General features: G+C 42.5%; 1 protein-coding gene across 6 annotated transcripts in view; it reads right to left on the minus strand.

The window, feature by feature from the left end:
* tuft1b (tuftelin 1b) overlaps positions 1-23267 on the minus strand; it is a 56452-nt gene extending 33185 nt beyond the window's left edge. For 3 of the 6 annotated variants that reach the window (XM_084313127.1, XM_084313128.1, XM_084313130.1), the window contains exon 1: positions 11128-11266. Coding sequence is in view for 3 of the 6 variants with exons in the window: in XM_084313126.1 (XP_084169252.1) it covers positions 23089-23112 (24 nt within the window). In the remaining 3 variants the exon portion in view is untranslated. Of the gene's footprint in view, positions 1-11127; positions 11267-23088 lie in introns of those variants that run through there. The other 3 variants (XM_084313126.1, XM_084313124.1, XM_084313125.1) reach the window with 3 other exon arrangements.
* Between the last annotated feature and the right edge of the window lie 844 nt (positions 23268-24111).

Here is a 24111-nt window from a genome sequence, read left to right on the forward strand (position 1 = left end):
GTGTGTGTGTGTGTGTGTGTGTGTGTGTGTGTGTGTGTGTGTGTGTGTGTGTGTGTGTGTGCGTGCTTCTGTGTGTGTGCTCGCATATTTTGTCTACTTCTTGTGTGCTGCTGTGTATTTTCTTCTCTTTCTTAGGTGAGACCGTCTCATAATCATATTCCCAACACAGGACTCTTTTATCTCTTTACCTCCATGTTTCAATAATATGAGAAGCAACACCATTACTATGACCTGCATCAATAAGATTATAAACAACACTATTACTATGACCTGCACCAATAAGATTATAAACAACACTATTACTATGACCTGCATCAATACGATTATAAACAACACTATTACTATGACCTGCATCAATACGATTATAAACAACACTATTACTATGACCTGCATCAATAAGATTATAAACAACACTATTACTATGCCCTGCATCAATGAGATTGTAAACAACACTATTACTATGACCTGCATCAATAAGATTATAAACAACACTATTACTATGACCTGGTCCTGCATCAATACGATTATAAACAACACTATTACTATGACCTGCATCAATAAGATTATAAACAACACTATTACTATGACCTGCATCAATGAGATTGTAAACAACACTATTACTATGACCTGCACCAATAAGATTATAAACAACACCATTACTATGACCTGCACCAATAAGAGATTATAAACAACACTATTACTATGACCTGCACCAATAAGAGATTATAAACAACACCATTACTATGACCTGTACCAATAAGATGAGAAACAACACCATTACTATGACCTACACCATCAACAGCTCTGATAGACCAGTCATAATAAGTTTGTATAACAAGCTACTGATCATTATCACATGTATTAGTGAGACAGCCAACATTTGGCAATCAGCAGAAAATTCACAATATAATGTTATTACTTGAGCCAATGGCTGTTCTAAAGATGGTAGGATGAACTTGGGGCAGGTGGTGCAATTATGACATATTACATAACATTGTTGTGACTGCGGTTACTCTTATCTTTTCATCTCATCGTCAAGGTGAATTATGCCGAATATCCGCCTCTGTCAGTGTATGTGTGTGCATGCGTGTGTGTGTGCGTGCTTCTGTGTGTGTGCGTTCGCATATTTTGTCTACTTCTTGTGTGCTGTGTATTTTCTTCTCTTTCTTAGGTGAGACCGTCTCATAATCATATTCCCAACACAGGACTCTTTTATCTCTTTACTTCCATGTTTCAATAAGATGAGAAACAACACCATTACTATGACCTGCATCAATAATATGAGAAGCAACACCATTACTATGACCTGCATCAATAAGATGAGAAACAACACTATTACTATGACCTGCACCAATATAAGTTCTGATTATGGTGATCTGATAGTACCTGGAATTATAGGGTGCTATACTGTAGGGTCTACCCGGACAGAACTGGTGGTGAATCCAGCTGGGCTGTTTACAGTCAATACAATTAACACCCATTACCACGATTTAATCTCTACGCCTGACCCTCTACATTCTGACTTCCCACGACTTCAGGTTAATTCTACCTACTGCACCATCCTGGACCTTGAGGCGTTTGAGAACATGAGAACTAGGCCATTGGCGTGTTCTAGTAGGGCTGGGCGATATGGCCAACATTTTTATTACAATAATAAAAAAAAATCATATAGTTCGATATAGATAATTATCTATATTTTTATTAGTATTAGAAATGTATTTATTCAAAAAAAAATTACTCCTTCATTGCACAGGGAATTAAGGAGATTTTGCTCCTAAACCGGGGTACTCTAAATCTATGACCTGGGGGTAGGGTCTCAAACCCAGAGTGAAGGAGGTGGTCTAAACCATCTGGCAGAATGGTTACATATAGTTATTATGTAATACAGGTTACACATAGCTACACATAGTTATTATGTAATACAGGGTATGGGTTGTAGGAGAAATAATCAAATGATACAATAGTGACTGCAGCTTTTATAAGTCTGCATCGATAAAAGAAAAAAAAGATTCAGTTGATTTCCTCAGACTGGTTCTCTGGGTTTTTAATGTGATATTTCTCCTGGCATGGTGTGCCAAACTACATCAGTAGTAACTGAAGTAAAGTACATATACCAAACTCCATTTTTAACCATGAAGTGTAACAACAATTACTAAGATCATGCGGTATCATGTGGTAGACTGGCATTGAACGGGGTTGAATAAAAAAAACAATGACGTATAAGGAATCACTGCTAACTAAATGACTATGGTGTAGTCATTTAGGCCTACCTGTTACATTCTACAGTGACTAATGTACACTGGAACTTCAAATGCGTCATTCACAAAGAAGTAGAAAAGAGATGGGTGTGTTTATACCCAGAAAGGTATTTTTATAAGCTTCACAGGCAGGTGTGATTCCTTTTCCTTCACGGAACATAAAAGGTAGTGGAAACAGCTGCTTTGACCATACTTTGAATAAAGTGAAGAAACATCCAAACGTCGACTGGCCCGACCTGAACAATCATTTTAGTTCTGTTTTCTAATAGTTTTCTAGCCCAGTTTGTTTCACACTATAGTCAATATCTTCATGTAAACCCAACATGGAACATGGCAGCCTATACACATAATCACACTAAGTACAAAGTGTAGACTGAATAAAACACGCCTCTAATTGCTTTCCGTGAGAGTGACACCAGTGGTTATAGCACGGCGATGACAAAGATGCAACCTTGTGCATCGTTTGCATACCAAAATGTCGCCAGCTAGTTATTAAGAGGGCGGCTCTCTCAAAGCAACACTCTGAGCAATAATAACACTGTAATAGCACGCAAACTGTATTTCGCAACTCGAGCTACATATACAAGTACAGCGGTATTCCTTTTATTTATGTTTTGTGGGTTTATATGCCTGCAGTTAGGATATACATTTTAAGAAAAACATCATAACAGCACATGATTATTCTCCAGAACTCTAACACCCATTTGGCGCACAAAGCCAATGGCCTTTAGGAATCAAGTCCAACCCTAGGGCGTAAGCACCAATCAAGTCCAACCCTAGGGCGTAAGCACCAATCAAGTCCAACCCTAGGGCGTAAGCACCAATCAAGTCCAACCCTAGGGCGTAAGCACCAATCAAGTCCAACCCTAGGGCGTAAGCACCAATCAACCGAGTCCACCCAGCAGCCACTCCTCTCTCTCCTCCCCAGGAAACCACATTATATTTCCAAATCAGAATCAGAAAGGTCTTTATTGCCAAGTATTCTTCACATACAAGAAATTTGATTTGTTTTTTCTTGGTGCGACATTGACGGACAGACAATTATGGTAGAATAAAAAATAAAAAGGTGGAATAAGAAAAAAATTGATATAAACTCAATGAACATAGAAGCACAATAGAATAGAATATAATTACATATTTTAAATTAAAATAGGAATAGGTCTGTACAACTGTGTACGATGTGGTCAGGTATATACACTAATTAGAATAAAAATAACAACACTGTTGAATATTTACAGGATGGAATAACTTCCTCCATAATGGAAGGCCAGACTCCCCCCGGCTCCCACGTCCGTGGCCTGTCTGCAAAGGAGCTTACGACTCATCAGTGGATGACTGCAATTGACCAATCTCTAACCCTGCCCTCTTTTCTACAAACAAAGAAAAAAAACTTCTCTGAGGGAAGCCACGATTGTGATTGGAGGATCAAGAAAAGAAGGCAGAGTTTGAAATCAGGTCTCTGGGATCTCATCAGGTCAAGAATGTCCCTCAGCACATTGTGTGTGTGGGTGTGTGTGTGTGTATCTGTTAGAGGAAGTGATGAATGAGGGCAGGAGACCTCTGCTGAAATGGGAGATGTCCTCGTACTATATGGAGCGCTGTTGTATGTTGGGCTGCCATGCAAAGACATTACTGAAACCGATACAAAAGGAGAGCTGATCATGTGTGCATGTGTGCATGTGTGTGTTTGTGTGCGTGTGTGTGTGTGTGTGTGTGTGTGTGTGTGTGTGTGTGTGTGTGTGTGTGTGTGTGTAACTAGTAAAGTAGTAACTAGAAGAATGCACTTTGTTCTGTGCGAGTGGCACCACCATGAGGCTAAATTACTAAAGACTTCACAGGGTTCTCCCTACAGTAGGACGAACACATTGGTCAAGTTTGGTGCAAATCGGACTAGTGTTTACAAGCAACACATCACTTCCTGTTTAACGTGCATTTAGTCAGAATTCAATTGGATCTGGTGGTCAGACGGTTTGGCCCATCGACTATGTAAAGAAATACATTTAAAGATGTCTGTCCCTAGATGCCACACAGCAAGTTTCACAAGGGTCAGGTGAACAGACCAGGAGGTCCAGGGGATTTTCCCCAAAACGACGGCAGGCTTCATGTGTCCTTGCGGCGAGGGTGTTGTCCACAAGGTGCCGTGTCTCTGGGTATCATCGCTGTGTCTGTACGACAAGCAGGTGAGGAGATTATGCTTGTCATTTGTCATTGGGTCACCAATATCAATAGGTTTCAACTTTCTTCCTCTAGGGGAAATTATATGGCAATCTGGCCATTACTTTTCAAGATATCTTGTTCACAGACGATACGGACAGACAGACGAAGGCGAAAACATAATAACCCCCTTGGCAGAGGTAATAATTCTCCTGATATGTGGGTATACAGTAAACAGCCTGCCTGTACCCTATACCACACTACTGTATGTGACCACGTACCTCCTCACAGCGCCTCTACACGTACATGTGAAATGTGAATGTAACGACTGTCTGTGAATATGTGCACCACACGGTGTAGCACTGTACATTTCCTAAAGTGATGGATGGACCCAGCAGGACAACCAGCAGCAACGTGTCTCTTTTGGGAGACAACACGTCCATCCTGTTGCACAAGAGACCTCAACTCATATGCGTGCACGTCAAGCTTAATAAGCTCAATGGTTTTCACTCAAGCCTTTGTGGGCAAAACCATCAGTGCTGGAGCTGTGACAAGTCAACATAACCTGCCTGTGATCTGAGCCTGAGGGCTTCTCTCTCTTCCAGAGAGACACACAGACGACACACCCTGGGAGGTCGACACGCCCACATACACACACACACACACACACAACAACACGTACACATGTGCGCACACACACAGACACAGTCACATACGCGCACGCCCACACACATGCGCAGCACACAATGTTCTCCTCTTTTACCACTTGCGCTTCTTGTGCTCCACTCTCGCACGCTCAGAACCACAAACGAGTATCAAGTGGCCCATAATCTTAGCATTCCAAAATGGAATTATAATCCACATCGTTGCATACTTTTCTGGTTACACTGTAGCAAGTGAAGTGTAGCGTAACATAATATACAGCCGGGGGAACCAACAAGTCCAGCATCAGAGTGACTGTGGGTCTTTGCTCTTGGTCATCCCCGTGTTTATGGTCAATAATGGTGGGTCCAGCTCATGCAGTCTAGTGTAAACAAACAACACTAGATACACATAATGTAATGAGAACACATTTTCTTTTTAAAACAAACCTTATTGCCATTACTACTACCTATGCTACTATGTCTAGATACTATACACTCAAATTTGCCACTGCTAGACGAACAATACCATTAACCTTAGCCGCCAGAGGTGTACCCCTCCTGCTGACGTGTACACACTAAATTAATACATGTAACTGTAAGGGTAAGTAGGAACTGCCAAATGGCCTCCAACAAATGGAACCAATGTTCTATATGATCGCATCCAGAAAATGCAGCCTGGCCTAAGGATTCGAATTACACCGGTGTAGAGTGTTTTCATCTTTGTTCTTATCCATGTCTGTAAGGGCATGTGCAAACCCAGTCAGTCCTTTCATCCGCTAAACTGTGGTAAATGTCAGTTCAGGATCAGGAGACACCTGAGGGCTGTTCCGCCAGGCCTGCTGGTACAGCTCCTCTGTGGTTTATCACTTTAAACCCACAGGCTGGACCAGGGGTGAGAGGGAACTAAAGTGTACAAGTACAGTATAGATTTTTACACAAGTACAGTATAGATTTTTACACAAGTACAATACAGCTTCTAATACAAGTACAGTACAGCTTCTTACACAAGTACAGTACAGCTTTTTACACAAGTACAGTACAGCTTTTTACACAAGTACAGTACAGCTTTTTACACAAGTATAGTATAGCTTTTTACACAAGTATAGTATAGCTTTTTACACAAGTACAGTACAGCTTTTTACACAAGTATAGTATAGCTTTTTACACAAGTACAGTACAGCTTTTTACACAAGTACAGTACAGCTATAGGGGTGGGAAAGAAAATCGATACAGCAATATATTGCGATATCTTGTGTGCCAATATTATATCGATACAGTGATGCCAAGTATCAATATAAAATAATTACAATAATTTGGTCCGTTTTGCTGCAATAAAGATTATTGGAGTGTGGTGAACAGACTGAAAACGTTATCTTTATTAGATAAAACGGATGATGTATATACTGTATATTTACGATCTCTTTATTAGATAAAGCAGATGATGTATATATATTTTCTATTGCAAGGCGGCTACGTGGCGTAGTGGGCAAGGCGCTCGCCACGAAATGCTGGAGACGCTGGGCTCGTCAGTTCGAGCCCAGCGCTCCACAATTGCTTTCAGTTTAGCTGGTCGTCCGTACTAATACACATTGGCCGTATTAGGGGGTGGGAAACTGATGGGTGGGGATCGGGCGTTGTGGACAGCGACTCCTACAGGTCGGTTGGTGCGCCTGCGCAGTAGAATCAGGAAGTGTCGGGGGCAGCGTGAGCCTCCCACGCGTTACTCCTCGCCACTGAGAGATCGAGCTGCGCAGGTGAAAAGATGCGACTGCTGTTACCTCAAGTACCGGAGGGGACTTGTGCTATGTATGACTTAGTCCACATTGCAGCCGGCTTGTGGGAGGCAAGAAACAGCGTCCGTGACAGGGGAGGGTTGAATTGGATGATACGAAATTGGGATGGGAGAAAATATAGAAAATGGGAGAAAAAAGTGGATAAAAAAAATATATTTTCTATTGCAGATGTCGACAACGTTTTCCGTTGGGGACATAATTTGGAGTTGGAAAAAGGTACTTTATCTTACTCTAGTATGGTGATAATATGGTATTTTCTCCTCTGGTGATCCCCACCCCTAGCTCTTAAGTACTTGTACTCTACTCCATTATTTGGATTTTTAGAAAGCTTTAGAATGTGTGGTATGTGAGCCTTGCAAAACACGTACTGATCATATTAAAATTATGCACTTTGCAAGTTCAAGCCTGCCGTGTTGAAGAGACTGAAGGTTAACGGTCAGAGCCGACGGCATTACTCTTTAATTTAATTAATACATTTTAATCAACCACTTTAACATGACCTTTAGCTGTCAATGCACTGAGCATTGAAGGCATCCAAGCGTTGCAATTCAAGAATATAATCTCATAGTCTAGTCTCATAGAATGTGTACTTTTACTTGCATTAGTAATGGTCAATAACAAATACGTCTATACTTTTAAGTAGACATTTCTATTCAAATTGTACTTTTACATATTCTATCAGGCAGTTTAAGTTATACATTCAAAGTCAGAATCAGTATTGCGTGGCTGCAATGTGAGGTGAAGACATTAAACCTACAATATCTGATCTATGAAATTACTATTATGTTCATTTATGAAGTAATTTCACAATGGAGCCAACTGGCAAGTTCTATGAACAATAACAAAGAGGTTTATGGCTGTTTAATTATAATTTATTGATTCTCCCTCTAGCATGGGTGTTTAATTAACTTGATTCAGTGTTTATACAACCAACAAAAAGACTGCAGCACTTCCATTTGTGTTGCATAAATTACACTAAGATGGATACACTAATGGATCCCTTACAACACCGTTATAGGTGTACAGGTGACATCATCATAATGGATCACACCGTTATAGGTGTACAGGTGACATCATCATAATGGATCCCTTACACCGTTATAGGTGTACAGGTGACATCATCATAATGGATCCCTTACACCGTTATAGGTGTACAGGTGACATCATCATAATGGATCCCTTACACCGTTATAGGTGTACAGGTGACATCATCATAATGGATCCCTTACACCGTTATAGGTGTACAGGTGACATCATCATAATGGATCCCTTACACCGTTATAGGTGTACAGGTGACATCATCATAATGGATCCCTTACACCGTTATAGGTGTACAGGTGACATCATCATAATGGATCCCTTACACCGTTATAGGTGTACATGTGACATCATCATTAAAGCATTCAGTTCTCAGAATGCTAATGTCATGTGTGAGCTGAGCCCTTCATACCCCTCAAGGGCTATTGAGCAGGATCTCAGAGTCAGAACCACAGCTATTTGCAAGAATAAAACATATTTTAATGTCACCATCATTAAGTAGAGCTACAAAACAAACCGCCTCGGCCAGTCCTTCATGCCAGTAGCCATCAGGCTCCACAGCCGTGGGCACGGACTGCTCCCAATTGCTGGAGTTCTAACTAACGGCTGGTGAACTTGAGAACTGCTAGAACTATCTCTTTTAAAGATTTTTATTTTTTGGCGTTTTATCGCTTTATTGCTACTGGGCAGTCCAGTAGAGAGAGACAGAGGAGGAATGGGAGACAGAGTGGGGGGAAGACATTCGGCAAATAACGACAGGTTCGGGAGTCGAACCCGGGTCGCGTGTTGTTTTTTAACAGCGCAGCAGTGCAAGAATGTGACAATTTGACCATGTGACCGCGGCAACGCGGGAGAGCGGCAGTGCGGAAATAGGCTGTCTCTAAGACAAACTCTAACCTTAACCAGCTCCTTAACAGCGCCTAAACTTAACCGTTCTAACCTTAACCAACTCCGAAACAATGCCTAACCTTAACCTTAACCTTAACCATGCCTAACCTTAACCATAGAAAGAATACACGTAAAAAAAAAAATCACGTTAAAAAAAAAAATAAAATTGATGGGATTCGAACTCGTCAACAACGGACCGCAGGACCGCTGCTCTGCCAGGTGAGCTGAAGCGCCGAATGAAAATCATGGCGGACATGACATAATTCCACTCGCGCTCTGCCGCTCCGCTCGCTCTGCCGCTCCGCTCTGTGGGGCATGGCGCAGCCAATCAGGGAAAACGCGGAAGCAAAAGCAGCACTGCTGCGCTGTTATTAAACAATAGGCACCCGGGTCGGCCGTGTCGCGGCTGAGCACGCTATGTGGTTCGCCACTGGGGCGCCCCTAGGACTATCTCTTAATAATAAACACTGCACGGACTCTGGTGCAGTGTGTTACTACGGTTTGGACCATGTGTATACCATCATCACCATCATTACTACTGTCTGATTGAATCCTGCCACCCGCTACTGTTCATTACTACTACTGTTATCAAGTTTTAGTTTTTTTATTTGTCATGTTTTTTTTAAATAAACGTTTTTTATTTATCACTACTATCATTACTACTTGCACTTTGTTCTATGTTCTATTATTATTACTACCTATCCTACCTGTACCCCCCCCCCCCCATGCTGCTATGACACTTGGATTTCCCAAAGGGGATTAATAAAGGAACACTTGACTTGACTTGATTTTCCACAATCAAGTACAACAGCACCACATGTAATCCACATTTGTCTTTAACACCAAGTCCACAGACTACTACATCTATCTTCAGGTAGCTACTGCGCTATGTTTCGATCACAGAGCAACACGAGACACAACAAGAATGCCTGGAAGTAATGCTGCCACTGGAGCGACCGATTCAAGTCTCCTCACGGTGGTCAGCAGCTCAACAATGCTCTTCATCTGACACACACTGGAGCCAAGGGGCAGCTGGAGGACATGGCGGTGCCACATTGGGTAATTGTTCTATCCGCTGCTACGTGATTCCTGTTTACCGACTTGGAGGTGACATCAACGCTTTCCTCCCCGCACTGTCCAGTCTACCGCATCCTATTACCGTAAGTGATCGGCTACAATCAATACCGAATCAACAACCTGACGACGCAGGGATTTTCAGTGAAAATTACGGTCTGCTTTGGATGCTGCTCGGCCAATAAAATGTCATTTGTACCGGAGTCAAGGGGGGCGTCAAGACGAGGCTGCATACTCAAATGCTCCAGTGTTATTGTGGAACAGTTGTGTGTGTGTGTGTGTGTGTGTGTGTGTGTGTGTGTGTGTGTGTGTGTGTGTGTGCGTGCGTGCATGTGTGTGTGTGTGTGTGTGTGTGTGTGTGTGCGTGCGTGCGTGCGTGCGCACGTGTATGTGTCCTACTCACTTCATGGAAAGCGGTGGAACGTTTGCATGTGCAGAGGAGTTATGTAGTGCCCAGATCCCAAGTCCAAAGTACCAACAGAGCTCACAGCAGAGGGTGAAACTCCATCAATCACAGGATGGCAGCCGAAACACTGTGGTTTTATAACCAAGTAATAATACGTTTGACTCAGTTTCTCTGAGATACATACAAGTGGGATACTTAACACACAACAGAGGCTGTATCCATTATAAGAATGATCATAAAACTGTTTAACAAGGACAGTGACTTCACTACATCAGCAAATCCAGCCACGGATGACGTCAATTATTTCAGATTCTGAATATGAATCATTCATCCTATTACCTACGGTATGTATAATCTGAAGAAAAAAACTGTCTAATGTTGTCTAATCTAAAAAAAAGAAAAACATTAAAATGTCACAAAGCAGACAATTGGAAGGTGTTCTCAAATCAGCTAGGTTGCCTTCTGTTACAATGTTTCTTTGTTCCAGTATTATCCTCTCGAAGCATTGACAAAGCAGAGACAATGAAACATAGTCAGGATAACCTTAACCAAGGAACTTAAATTGAACCAAAGGACAACATTCAGTACTTACAGCACTACAACATGACAAAATACATGGTAATGAATGACAAAGATAGCCATGTTGACTCGAACACACACCATCTCGTTATAAATATCTCTCTGTGTGACTGAGGTCCATACGGAGACACAACCATGCGCTGAATCACATAGGTAAACATTAGCTGTACTTTATAACCACACAGACTACCCTCACAGGTACCACCACCACCCCGAACACTTCCTGCCCAAATACCAGCATATTTCATATCTACAGTACTACCTACCAAGACCATTTGCACTTAATTATTTACCTAAGCAGCAGACGTTGCCTGTGAGTCTTCCTGGTGATGTTCAAGGTGTTGTGTCTGAGATGGTGAGTGAGAGTGTGAGTGACTAACTGCATGGGAAGCCCTTGCTGTCTGTCTTGCCTTACATGGCTGGGGGTGAGGCTCCACCCGGCAGCCCCACCCCGCTGACGCCAGACGGCACCACCCCAAGCTCCTTCCCATGGAAGCATGACTAAATGACTAGCCTCCCCTGCAGAGGGAGACATGTCACTGCAGAGCCACTTACACAACACAGCAGAGGACCTCACAGAGGTTCCACTTTGTTACGCAGAGTCATGTGCAAACAGCTGTTAAAGGGGCACTATAGCTCGTTCATCTTTGCACGTGATCTCACACACATCCAAAAAGAAAACTCTAAACAGTTTTGCACACGTTAATTTTGTTTTGACAGTTCTTGAGAGTAAATTAGCTTGAATATGGTCACCAGTGATCGGGGACGTTGGATCCTTGTCTTGTGTTAATTACGGCTCAATGAAACGATAAGGTAGCAGTCCCTGTAAGACAAGGTGTTGCTAATTGTCCTTCATTTCATGCAGCATTTCATGGTGCTGTAATTAACACAATAATTCAATGTCCCTGACATCCCTGGTGGCCATATTCAAATCCATTTACTCTCAATAACTGTCGGACTAAATTAATGTGTGCAAAATGGTTTGGGGTTTTTGGATATGTGTGAGATTATGTGCAAAATAAATCTGCATTGTTTTTTGGTGAAGTGCCCCTTTAATGTTGAATCCAAATGGCAAGATATTTTTAAACATAGACCCGGTGTAGCCTGTGTGTTGTTGTCTCTGTTGCTCATAGTACGTAGCTGAGATTGTTAAAACCCTGTTATCTTCCAGCACTATAGATAATATGAGGCAATCAGATGATAGATTGGAATTTGTTCCTAATTATTTTCTCAACACTTACTCAATCTTGCGACTCAGTGCATGTGTGTGTGTGTGTTCCTGTGGGTAGCTCATCGCATGTGTGTGTGTGTGTTAATCTGATGACAAATAAAGACTTATACTTGTACTTATACGTATACCGCATACTGTATAGTGCGAAATAAATCGTTCCAGCAAAGTCGGCTTTGTCAATACGGAACGACTTGACGACGCTTGTCAAGAACGAAATCTGTTCTTATATCGCTTCATGAATGAGGCCCAATGTTCCTCTTAAAATACTTGCTGTAACTCCAAATTGCATACTGACTGTAGTCCATCTTAACCCTTTGAAATCGACCAGACTTACATTACTATCTTTCCGATGTTGTAGCGGGCTCGGTTTTAAAGCTAGAGTGAATGAATGTAAACAAGGCCAGAGGACCGGACAACACCAATCCCAGGGTGCTCAAGGTATGTGCAGAGCAGCTGGCAGCACCGCTCCAGCATCTTTTCAACCTCTCCCTGAGGCTGGAGAGGGTGCCCCAGCTCTGGAAGACCTCCTGCATTGTCCCGGTGCCCAAGAAGGGACGTCCCAGCACCCCCAACGACTACAGGCCAGTCGCTCTGACGTCACACGTCATGAAGACGTTTGAGAGACTGGTCCTGCAACACCTCAAGCCCCTGGTGTGTGACTCCCTCGACCCCCTGCAGTTTGCATACCAGGCAAACATCGGGGTGGAGGATGCCATCATCTACATGCTCCACAGAGCGTACACGCACCTGGAGAAGCCGCGCAGCTCAGTGAGGATTATGTTCTTTGATTTCTCCAGCGCCTTCAACACCATCCAGCCGTCACTGCTAGCGGAGAAGCTCTCTGCGATGCAGCTGGAGCACGGCTTGGTGGCCTGGATCAAGGACTACCTCACTGAGAGGCCACAGTACGTCAGACTAAAGGACAGTCAGTCTGACGTACTGGTGAGCAACACCGGCGCCCCCCAGGGAACTGTGCTGTCACCCTTCCTCTTGACCCTCTACACCTCAGACTTCTGCCGCAACTCCAGCGGGTGCCACCTGCAGAAGTTCTCAGACGACTCCTCCATCGTAAGCTACATCACCGACGATGATGAGGAGGAGTACAGAGCCCTGGTGGAGAGCTTCGTGGGGTGGAGCGACAGCAACCACCTCCAACTCAACACCAGTAAGACCAAGGAGCTGGTGGTGGACTTCCGGAGGGGCAAGAAGAGGCCCCCCCCGATTCCCATCTCCATCCGAGGGGTGGATGTGGAGATGGTGGACTCATACAAGTTCCTTGGGGTACACCTGAACAATAAACTGGACTGGTCGGACAACACAGAGGCCCTCTACAGGAAGGGACAGAGCAGGCTGTTCTTCCTGAGGAGACTCAGGTCCTTCAATGTGTGCAACAAACTGCTGCAGTCTTTTTACCAGTCTGTTGTGGCCAGCATCCTCTTCTATGCTGTGGCATGCTGGGGAGGCTACATCAACTCAAGGGACACCAACAAGCTCAACAAGCTGGTGAGGAAGGCTAGCTCCGTGGTGGGAGTCGAGCTACCTAGACTTGAGGTGATGGTAGAGAGGGGGATGATAAGGAAGCTGGATGCCATCATGGAGAACCCCTACCACCCCCTCTACGACGAGCTAGTCAAGATGAGAAGCTCGTTCAGCCACAGACTCATTCCCCCCCGACACTCAACTAACCGCCTCGGACAGTCCTTCATACCAGCGGCCATCAGGCTCCACAACAGTGGGCAGCGACTAGCAGCCTCCAGGCCCCACAACAGGGGGCAGCGACAGCGACTGCTACCAGACATTGACCTGGGACTTATAGGAACCCAAGGGGGACAACGTAGACTACCCTGGTACTTTGATTAATGTATACTCAGTAGATAGTAAATTATAACACTACCTCATGCATACTGCACCTTATGTGACACTGTGAATAATGTGAATATTCCTCAGCTAGTCAGATAGTAAATTATATTGACCATATTGATCAATTTGTTTACACTGCCTGTGTTGTCTTTTACTACCTGTATACTGTGTTGTTTTACTACCTGTACCCCTCCCCCCCTCCCCCCATGCTGCTATGATGCCTGAATTTCCCCAAGGGGATCAATAAAGGAATATCTTATCTTATCTTATCTTAATATATTGGAACATGTGAAAGAGACCTTGCAGAATTTTGAAGTCACTTGACCTTTCAGGTATCCAAATGACAGTGGCCTCAATTGAACCACAATAATTATTTGCATGCAGTACATTTCTGCATACTGTGGTCTCTGAACTATCTTGGAATTACATAAATTGAGAGTCTTGTGGATCCAAAGAGCCCAACTTCAATCATGTGTGATGATGTGAGTACTCACAGTAGCTCTTTCAATGTGAGTACTCACAGTAGCTCTTTCAATGTGAGTACTCACACTTAGGCTTGGGTGGTATGACTTTTTTCATACCGTTATACCCTGATTACCTAATACCCCGGTATACGGTATATGACGGTATGACTTTCATTATCATCAGCGGGGGGGGGGGGGGGGTGGCAACCCGTGTTACCAAGTAAACAAATCACGGAGATGGCCAGTTCGCCCGCAGCATCTAGTGCTAACGTTAAGCTCTCAGAATGGTAGCAGTTCGCCCGCAGCATCTAGTGCTAACGTTAAGCTCTCAGAATGGTAGCAGTCCTCCCGCAGCATCTAGTGCTAACGTTAAGCTCTCAGAATGGTAGCAGTCCTCCCGCAGCATCTAGTGCTAACGTTAAGCTCTCAGAATGGTAGCAGTTAGCCCGCAGCATCTAGTGCTAACGTTAAGCTCTCAGAATGGTAGCAGTTAGCCCGCAGCATCTAGTGCTAACATTAAGCTCTCAGAATGGTAGCAGTTAGCCCGCAGCATCTAGTGCTAACGTTAAGCTCTCAGAATGGTAGCAGTTAGCCCGCAGCATCTAGTGCTAACGTTAAGCTCTCAGAATGGTAGCAGTTAGCCCACAGCATCTAGTGCTAACGTTAAGCTCTCAGAATGGTAGCAGTTAGCCCGCAGCATCTAGTGCTAACGTTAAGCTCTCAGAATGGTAGCAGTTAGCCCGCAGCACCAGCAACGGTAAGCGTGTCTCATTTAATTTCACTCACTGAAGCGGGGTTCCCCTCCTCCTCCTGTGTGTAGACAACCAGCTCTGCATGGCTCGCCCCACTAGTGAGGACTAGTCTCGCCCTCTGCTGGTGCGTGTGTGCACTACAACAAAACTCCGTTTAGACGGTATTGGTTTTCAATACCGTCGGTATTTCGAAATACCCCGGTATACCGTAATACCGTCATACCGCCCAAGCCTACTCACACTCACACAGTAGCTCTTTCAATGTGAGTGTTATTTTTTTTTATCTCACTGCATAAAATGACCTATTGTGCCCTCTAGGTTAATCACAGCACCATAGAACTTTACAAACATAAACTAGAGACCTGGGTCAATAAGAGTATATGGTTTGTCTAGATGCATTGTCGATAACGGTGGTTTTCTGAGGCATTTTCAAGAGTTATTGATACCAAATCACAGTATCAACATTTCACAAGCGTTATTCAAGGTCTTGAGGTCTTTATGTGGTCTTTTGGAGGGACAATCTATTACACATTAATGAGCTTAGGAATGGCCACCATATGTTTCCTTAAGCCTTTATAAGCCCTTAATCACACATTCAGAATTTGTATTGGTGCAAATCAAAACAGAATGTTTATTATATTATTTATGAATAGAAAACATTTATCTCTTCAGGGTCCCAGAATTCAGACGATGTGTAGACGGTGTATAATGTGGCATCTACTGTTGACCTTGGCTTGTACCCCCCCTCAACCCGCCACCACACACACAGTCCCTCCAATTTATTTTTTTATATGTAGGTCTCAGAGGGTTAAATATGTGGCAATGTCTATTAGGTATATGCAAATATAATACCAACAATATGCTACCAATAAATATAACCATGAATAATAAATATAACCAATATAAAGATTTGTTTTCACCTGCATGGTGACAGCAGCTGTCTGCTCGCACCGTGGTGCGGAATGTGCATGAAAGTTACATAACAGTGATTAATGAAGCGTCTTCATGTCAGAGCCTCTGGCGTGAGAGGTGTGCAATGTAAACACGACTGTGTGAAAACACTCAACCCAAATGTCACTCGCTCCAAATATGTGTGTGTGTGTTTTGTGAGCGTGGGAGGTTCTCTGTTGGACTGAATGATTTTATTTTATTTTATTTTATTTATGGAAAATTGCCAGACAAAAGAATCCAAAGGATGACATGAAAGGTGCGAACACTTAACTTAATTCCATCAGGTCCCAAAGATGTTTAAAAACAAACAGACAAACATATAACATGTAATCACTAAATAATCACTTACATTCGCTATGTGCCAATGACCTACACCTGGGTACCACCATTGGTCACCTATACCTCCCATGGCTAAGCGCTAATATTGTCTGTGAGCCATGAATGTTCAAACATGAACTGTCTCTGTCACTGAAACTGTCTCGAGTCTTAGTATTTATTCTATTGGCATTATTTCGACTGCAGGTATATGATATTTTCAAAGAACGGGCAAAGCGATTTCTGGTAGGACCTATAGGACCTCAAGTACCTTTGGCAATGGAAAAATGGCACAAGTCATACATGGAGCTGTGACAGTTTAGCTGACACTCCATCGTCCCCCCTGTTACAGACCTCCCCAGTACAGTCACTCTCTGTACACTGATGTTGTGCCTCTACTGTACTGCTGCCGGACCTGTGAGGAGGGTTGTCACCTACCTCTGGCGCTGCTCTGTAGTACTGGATGCAACAACCCAAAGGGACTCTCTGAAAACTACAGTATGATCCCTATGGGGGATTTTCTTGCAGGGCAGCCTGCTGTTCAATTGTACTGCTGCTATGCTAAGCTTAACCCTTTCACTGCCGCACCACCAAAACGGTTAACCCTTTCACTGCGACAATTCACAGAAGGTTAACCCTTTCACTGCCACACAACAGCCGGTTAAACCCCTCGCAGCAGGGAACACTCCGAAGAGTAAAGCCATATTGCCATTTATTCTGCTATTACAATAAATGGTTAAAATGATGTAAAATAATGGTGAGTGATTCCTGACAGAACTGATGCTATAAATAAACATTGTGTTTAGAAGAGAAGGTGCTCACTGTAGGAACCAATTTTTTTTCTCACAAAGAACTTCTCTATATCTCTATAAACACAGATCTTGATTAAATGTGTATTTTGATTCAAATTGACATGAATTTTTCTATGTAATAATCTATGTATTTTCTACAATTATAATCTTTAAAATTGTAAACTGAGCTCTATAAATTGTAAGATATAGAGTCAATGTAATGATTAGCATGCTGTGCAGGTACCGGTATGTACATAATGACCTGCGTTCTCTCCAGGTATGTTTTGTATGTTAAGTGCAGAGTGTGTGAGAAACACCTGGCTGTAATTACCCAACTGAGCTACTAACACCCTGGCCGGCGCCATTCTTCTAATTATTGTTTCTACATCATGTGATCTCACGCTGAGTGTGAGAATATATTTGTCAAACATAAATAAATATGGCCTTGCCAAGATCAAACAAAGCTTTGTAATCCATAGAAGCCGGTTTGAGAGAAGAGTAATTCACGTTGTAGCCCTGAGGATGTGTCAAGGAACAGGGTTTGCAGAACCGCACGCCACCCACAGGAGTCACATTTAATGTTTACTGTCAAATCCCAAGAGTTGCTGTCAACAAAGAATCACTGACTGCACTGTCCATGACCTCTGTAAGAAGAAAGTTCTGGTAAACACTTTCACAGTACTAACAGGGCTGTGGTCTTTAAGTCCCTGAATGTGGTGTTAACATGTGTCTATAGTTACTGACTCAAATGTACCCAAAAGTATAGGCTTTACCTATGCTATGTGTTATAATACCATGAGCCATCCTACCCAGAGGGTATGACATGTAAACCTTCCTCGAGAGGGTGTCTGAGATCACAAACAACAACAAGAACTGACCTCAGAGTAGCATTTAACCACTTAACACTTTCTGTGCCAAAAACGTAAAAAGACGTGTTTGGCGGACAACGGTTGAGTTGCATCGTTTGATCTTTTTACTTTGATCCCCGCTCTACAGACTTGCCCAGAGCGATCTGCATCATTTTCGACCATCCCCACACATTATAACTGCAATGCCGATCGACTATCACCAGGTGGCGGTATCGTCCGTGTCTGAACTGCGATGGCTTGGGTTGAATCACACTCTAACTTTCATTTCTGCTTGGCCAGTGGCCACTCGTCCTGCTGGGACATAGATTCACATTGATCGCCTAGAAAATTCCGTCACCTAAGCGTATTTGACCATCGAAACTATAGACATATACACTGGTAATCGCGATGGCGATGTGATCACTTGGAATAATTCTTCTTGGAATATTTTCGGGCTAAGGTAAGGTACATTCTATGTCTATTTTTACTGAATCTGAAACGTGTTTTTCTAACGATCACAGTTCTGTGTTTCACCGGATGAAAAACATGATCATAGTTTTGAGTTAAAACGACCCCCCCTTGATGATTTTGTGATGATACATATATACATGTCATATACCTTTGATTTGGGAGTATTCAGGGTTTCAGGGGATCAGCCAGAACGGTTTGGGCTTATTGCACATAACGCATTTTATCTCGCGATCTATGAAAAAAGACTGTATTATCTTGGAAATGCGCGATGTTTAGCGTGTAATAAACTACAAACTACAGCATGTGGAAACAAACTATTATTCCCATGCTGGACTACAAGTAATGTCTGTCAAAATGAGCCACACCGTGTGTCTACAGCTATAATACAGAACACACACACAGCTTCGCAAACATAGTGCAACGACCACGGAAACGACTAGAAGGCTGGCATTCTAAGGGTAATGATAACCGAATAGCGTGGCAGTCAAAGTGTTAAGCATTGGGCAAAAATGGGGCTATTTATTTATTTATTTTTGACGATTGCATACCCAAAGTAATTAGCTATTTATTTATTTTTTGATGCACTTTTTCTCCTTATTTTCTATTTTTCTTCCATCCCAATTTCGTGTTTCCAATTCTCCCCTCCCCTGTCTTGAACGTTGCTCGCATATGCGTCCCACTGATTGGTTGTAGGGAGGATAGAAGCCTTGCATCACATGTCCCCTCCGGTACACGAGGAGGCAGCCTGTCACATCTTTTCACCTGCCAGCGCGGACTCTCATTGGCGAGGTGTAACGTGTGGGAGGCTCACACTACCCCCGCCATTTCCTGTCTCTGCTGTGCAGGCGTCTCCCAACCGACCTGTAGGAGTCGCTGTCCACAACGTCCAGATTACCACCCATCGACTTCCACCCACTAACTCTGCCAATGAGTTAGTATGACGGCCGGTGTTCTGCAAAATTCTACTCTTCCTCGAATTCTGCTGCCAGCGCTCCTGCGCTTGCGCACGCATGCGCATGACCCACAATCGTTCACTCACAATATTCTGCCACCTTGCTGACTAACGTCTTGTTGAGTCTTGTAAACATATGTTTTTCATTGTACCTTTTGAACTGTATAAGCATGTAAATATTTGCATGTAATTGGCTTTGCAGCTGAATGTATTTGTAGATGATTGATAACATGTCGGTACACCTGTTGGAGTTCGGAGTGAACTATAGGGTGACGTCACCCAGCTGTCAAAAGATATAGGCGATTCGTGCTACGGCAGCAGTTTTCGAGGAGGTAGTAGAATTCGGCAGAACACCGGCCCAAGCCGGAGGCAATGCTGACACCCGGATTCGAGACCGGAGTCTCTTGCATTGGTGACGAGCGCAATCTCCGCTGCGCCACCCAGCCGCCAAGTAATTTGCTATTTATTATACTTTATACTCATAGCTCATGCATGAGTCTGGTCTCTTTTGAAAGGTAACATTCTGAAGTGTCTTACACAATAAACATCACTTTGAGTGCTAATGAAATAGAGTAACAGAGGTTTGAACACACAGAAGTAAACGTTTTGTGTATACTCACATTTCTTTTTTTACTGGTTGCCAGATGCCTGTTTTTAAAGCAGAGTTTTATCTAAATCGTTATTATATGCCACTTGACAGGCATAGCCACCTGCCACCAAAGCTAGTAGAGGGTGCCAGGAAAACACACACAACAGGTCTGTGTAAGCTTGGGCCTGGCGAGGGTTCCTCGAGGCCTCGCCAGGAACTCTCTATGAACAATTTATTTGTTCATTCATGCCATGATGCTGATCATCGTGGCGTCTTGTAACGCAGCACTAAATTACTGTTGTCTTTTTTATTCAAGGACTCAAACCCTTATGTTTTGACAACGAGTTACCTCACAAGCACCTAACCATTTAATGTCACTTCACAGCCTCAATACAGTACAGTCACCACCAGGCACAAGTACATGTAAAACAGTGGGTGGTTTGTACACATTTAATAAAGGGGTAGCAGAGGGGTACATTCTCTCTTCTCATTTCCCCTCTAAATGATATCAACAAAGGGAATGCATTTGTTTGTGCTGACAAGGGGGGGGGCGCTGTATTGCCTGATCCATTTCACTTCACTATTCAGTCTCAAGGTGCTTCCACAGTGTGGCCAAAAGCAGGTGTTATTATTCTGGTCAACAGAGCTGCTAGGTATAAGTAGACTCTGTCTAGTAATGGACCAACCAGAAGGTCCAAACAGAGACAGCAGCAGTGTTGTAGTGTTCTTTTTTGGAAGCGCACCTGCTATCTGACTGTGATTATAGTGTAGACAGTGGGCAATGAATGGTCATTTGTGATTATAGAGTGTAGACAGCGAACGTTGAATGACATTTTGCACAAATTGGGGAGGCACCCCCCCCCCCCCCCCCATTATATCGCTGGAAAGCATCAATCAGGGCAGCAATATCAGATCCTGAATCACCTTATTTTTTTCCATCCACAAAATAAGTCGGGACAAGCAGTTGATTCGGGGGCTGAATCCAGACATGTTGCTGTCCTCTTTCATGCAATAACTCCCTGGAAATATGACTGGACACACTGGGAGAGGCCTTGTTTATAAAAAAAAACTGTACCAGCATACTACTCTATATGATTAGTGTGGAATTCTACATGGTTGTTTATCAGATATATGATATGGGTCACATTAAGGAAAACAACCTTGGCTAATACTGAACAAATTATATCAGTATTTGTATAGATATATGCACACTTTTCTTTTTCTTCATTAAGGACATATTGTCCTTGAACCAGCTAACATAACTGGTTGTTTCACATTATTCTTCAGTCTTCGGCAATGAAACATGTTGTAAATTCAGAGAGGACAGTTTCATGATCTCCAGAGGCACTGGTTCTGCTCTTGAGAAATGCAACCTTTTAATAGGCACTAAACTATTCCTGAAATGTCCAGTTTGCCAGACCTTAGCTTAGACTCAGAGGATCTGCATTTCTGTAGTGATCGGCATGCATCGTGATCTATAAGCAATAAGCATGCATGATAAGTCAACATCATCTGATATTAGTTACCGTTAGTTGTTGGATTACATAACTGTATCTGAGGCTGTGAGAGGGAGAGCTCCAGTGAAAGTGGCCAGTTATACATTGACATAAGATAGTCATCCCCCTGTTTGACAGCAAGTTAGTGATAAACAAGCCGGTAAGCAACATTCTTTCTTATGTAATGTAAGAAGCGAAGACCATATAAGGTTTCATCCAATGCTATACTACATAGCCTCGTCATTATTGAACTGGCCCTTGAACTCAGCTTGATGAATCAGATTGTATCGTGTAATCCTACCTATAATAGTCAAGTCAAGTCAAGAGTTTTAATTGTCACGGCATACAAGTATACAATGAAATGCGGGTGGTCTTGCCCGCAACGATGTGCAATACAGTGGTACAACATATAATAGAATCCAATAAAAAACAACATTGTGCAATAAACAGGTAACAGGTAACATGGTGTGACATCTCGGTATCTGTACATAGTTATTTAGTTATTTTAGTTATTAATAATGTAATATTCAGATAATGCACAAATAGCCAGTATTCATTAGGCACCATTTGCTCACCATGCACATAGCTGTTAATACCTGTAAATAGAGATGAAAAATGTAAATGTATTGTGTTACAAATTACAAATACTCCTACAAATGTATCAAAATTAACTATACAATAGCCTACTGGTGGGGATCGAGGAGTGTACTATTACATTTTAATACTGACAATACTTATTTGTATACAACCAGAAAGTTGTGTTAACTATTGAACGTCTCATACTTTACCCCTTTCAATCATTTATATGGGATATGCTGTTTCACTTCATTTTGATTCCAGGTTTTAACTATACTGTAAATATTGCACTGGTCTTACCTGACCAGTGAATAACTACATATTCCACTGAGTTGAGAGCAACCTTGTGATATAGGCTACACTCCTAAGAGTGTGATCAGTTTGTTTTCTACCAGTATTCATTGTCATTAGCCTATACAGTAATATGACAACATCCAGCTGCCCCAGTGGCTTGAACATTTAGTTTTTTTATTTAGTTTTCTTACCTGTCTTTGAGAAGAGGTATTTTGGACATTTCTAAATACAAAAATAGTGTCCTCAGAACCCTGTTACAAATGACATGATGATTTTGTGATGACTGCAAAATACAAATACAGAATACATAAAAGTTATTAAATACGTACTGTAATACGTGTAATGGAAATACTGCCGTCTATCTCTATACGTATTATTTATTAGGGGGATTAACTGTTCTGTTTATTCTGTATGCTATGACTGTTGAGCTGACGCGCGTAGCGTACTGTACCCATTCTGCAATCTGTTAATAAAGTTTTCAATCAATCAATCACTCAATCAATCAAAGCCATTCGTGTCTGTTCTGGCAACGACACAATTGTGACAATTACCCTCCGGGTATGAATAAAGTTCCTAACTTATCTTACTCCAGATGCAACAGTATAGTTTTGTCCCTCCCATAAATGCAAGCCTCCGAAATGAATTAATTAAATGCATCACTCACATTGCTCCTGGCGTCCTGGTCCATGTTCTCGTTTTCGAATGCGCGCACGGTCTGCGTTATTATCACCACCACTTATCTTCTGGAGTGTGACGCAGAGAAGAGGAAGAAAGCAGATATCCAAACGATGGAGCAGCTCGCTTTCTATTATCTATCTACATCTAGGCTGGCAACATCTAAACGTACATATGTCCAAGTTTCCTCAAACTGAAACTTAACTCGCGCTAGCCAGCCAGCCAACTTCACTTCCCGTCCTGCTCTCTCACCCCCTCGAGTCAGCAAATGCCCACGACCTTTAGCTCTTTTACCTGTGCACCTGACTCATAACTTACATGGAATTTGAAAACCATAAACTATGGTGCACTTAAGGAACAGATGCAACCGAGGGACATTGATTTACACCTCTGGTCTGTGTAAAATACTATCCAGTTACCAGTAAACATTTTGAATAGTAGATGGGTTTATAATAATAAGACTAAGAATAGGAATAGGAATAAGAATAAGAATAATATTTACATCCATTAAAGTTGCACTTATGAATCTAAGAATACAACAGCCATATACCCCAATAGCGTCTGTAAACCCATTAGATAAATTCCCAATTCTCAACTTCACAGGAAGATTGAGATTCTTACAGAATCTGTTGGGATCCATGATTTATTTACTAAAAAAAAAACGAATTTGGCTGAAATTAAAGGTCTGACCTCATAGAAGTTGACGGCCCCATCTGGCAGACGTTTCATGTGAGGATTTATCCAGGCCAGTTTCTTGTTGCTCATCTGATCTTCTTCCACACTGGTTCCATATTGATTGATTGATTGATTGATTGATTGATTGATTGATTGATTGATTGATTGATTGATTGATTGATTGATTGATTGATTGATTGACAATTGTATTAACTGATTGCAGTATGGGTACAATACAGTACCCCCATTTTCAATTCATCATGTATATACCCCTCCTCTCTGTCTTTCTTCAAATAGCTGTTTATCTCTGAATTAATGAATGAATGAATGAATGAAT

Source organism: Notolepis coatsorum (assembly GCF_963971535.1).
Source record: "Notolepis coatsorum genome assembly, chromosome: 4".
Taxonomy (NCBI): Eukaryota; Metazoa; Chordata; class Actinopteri; order Aulopiformes; family Paralepididae; genus Notolepis; species Notolepis coatsorum.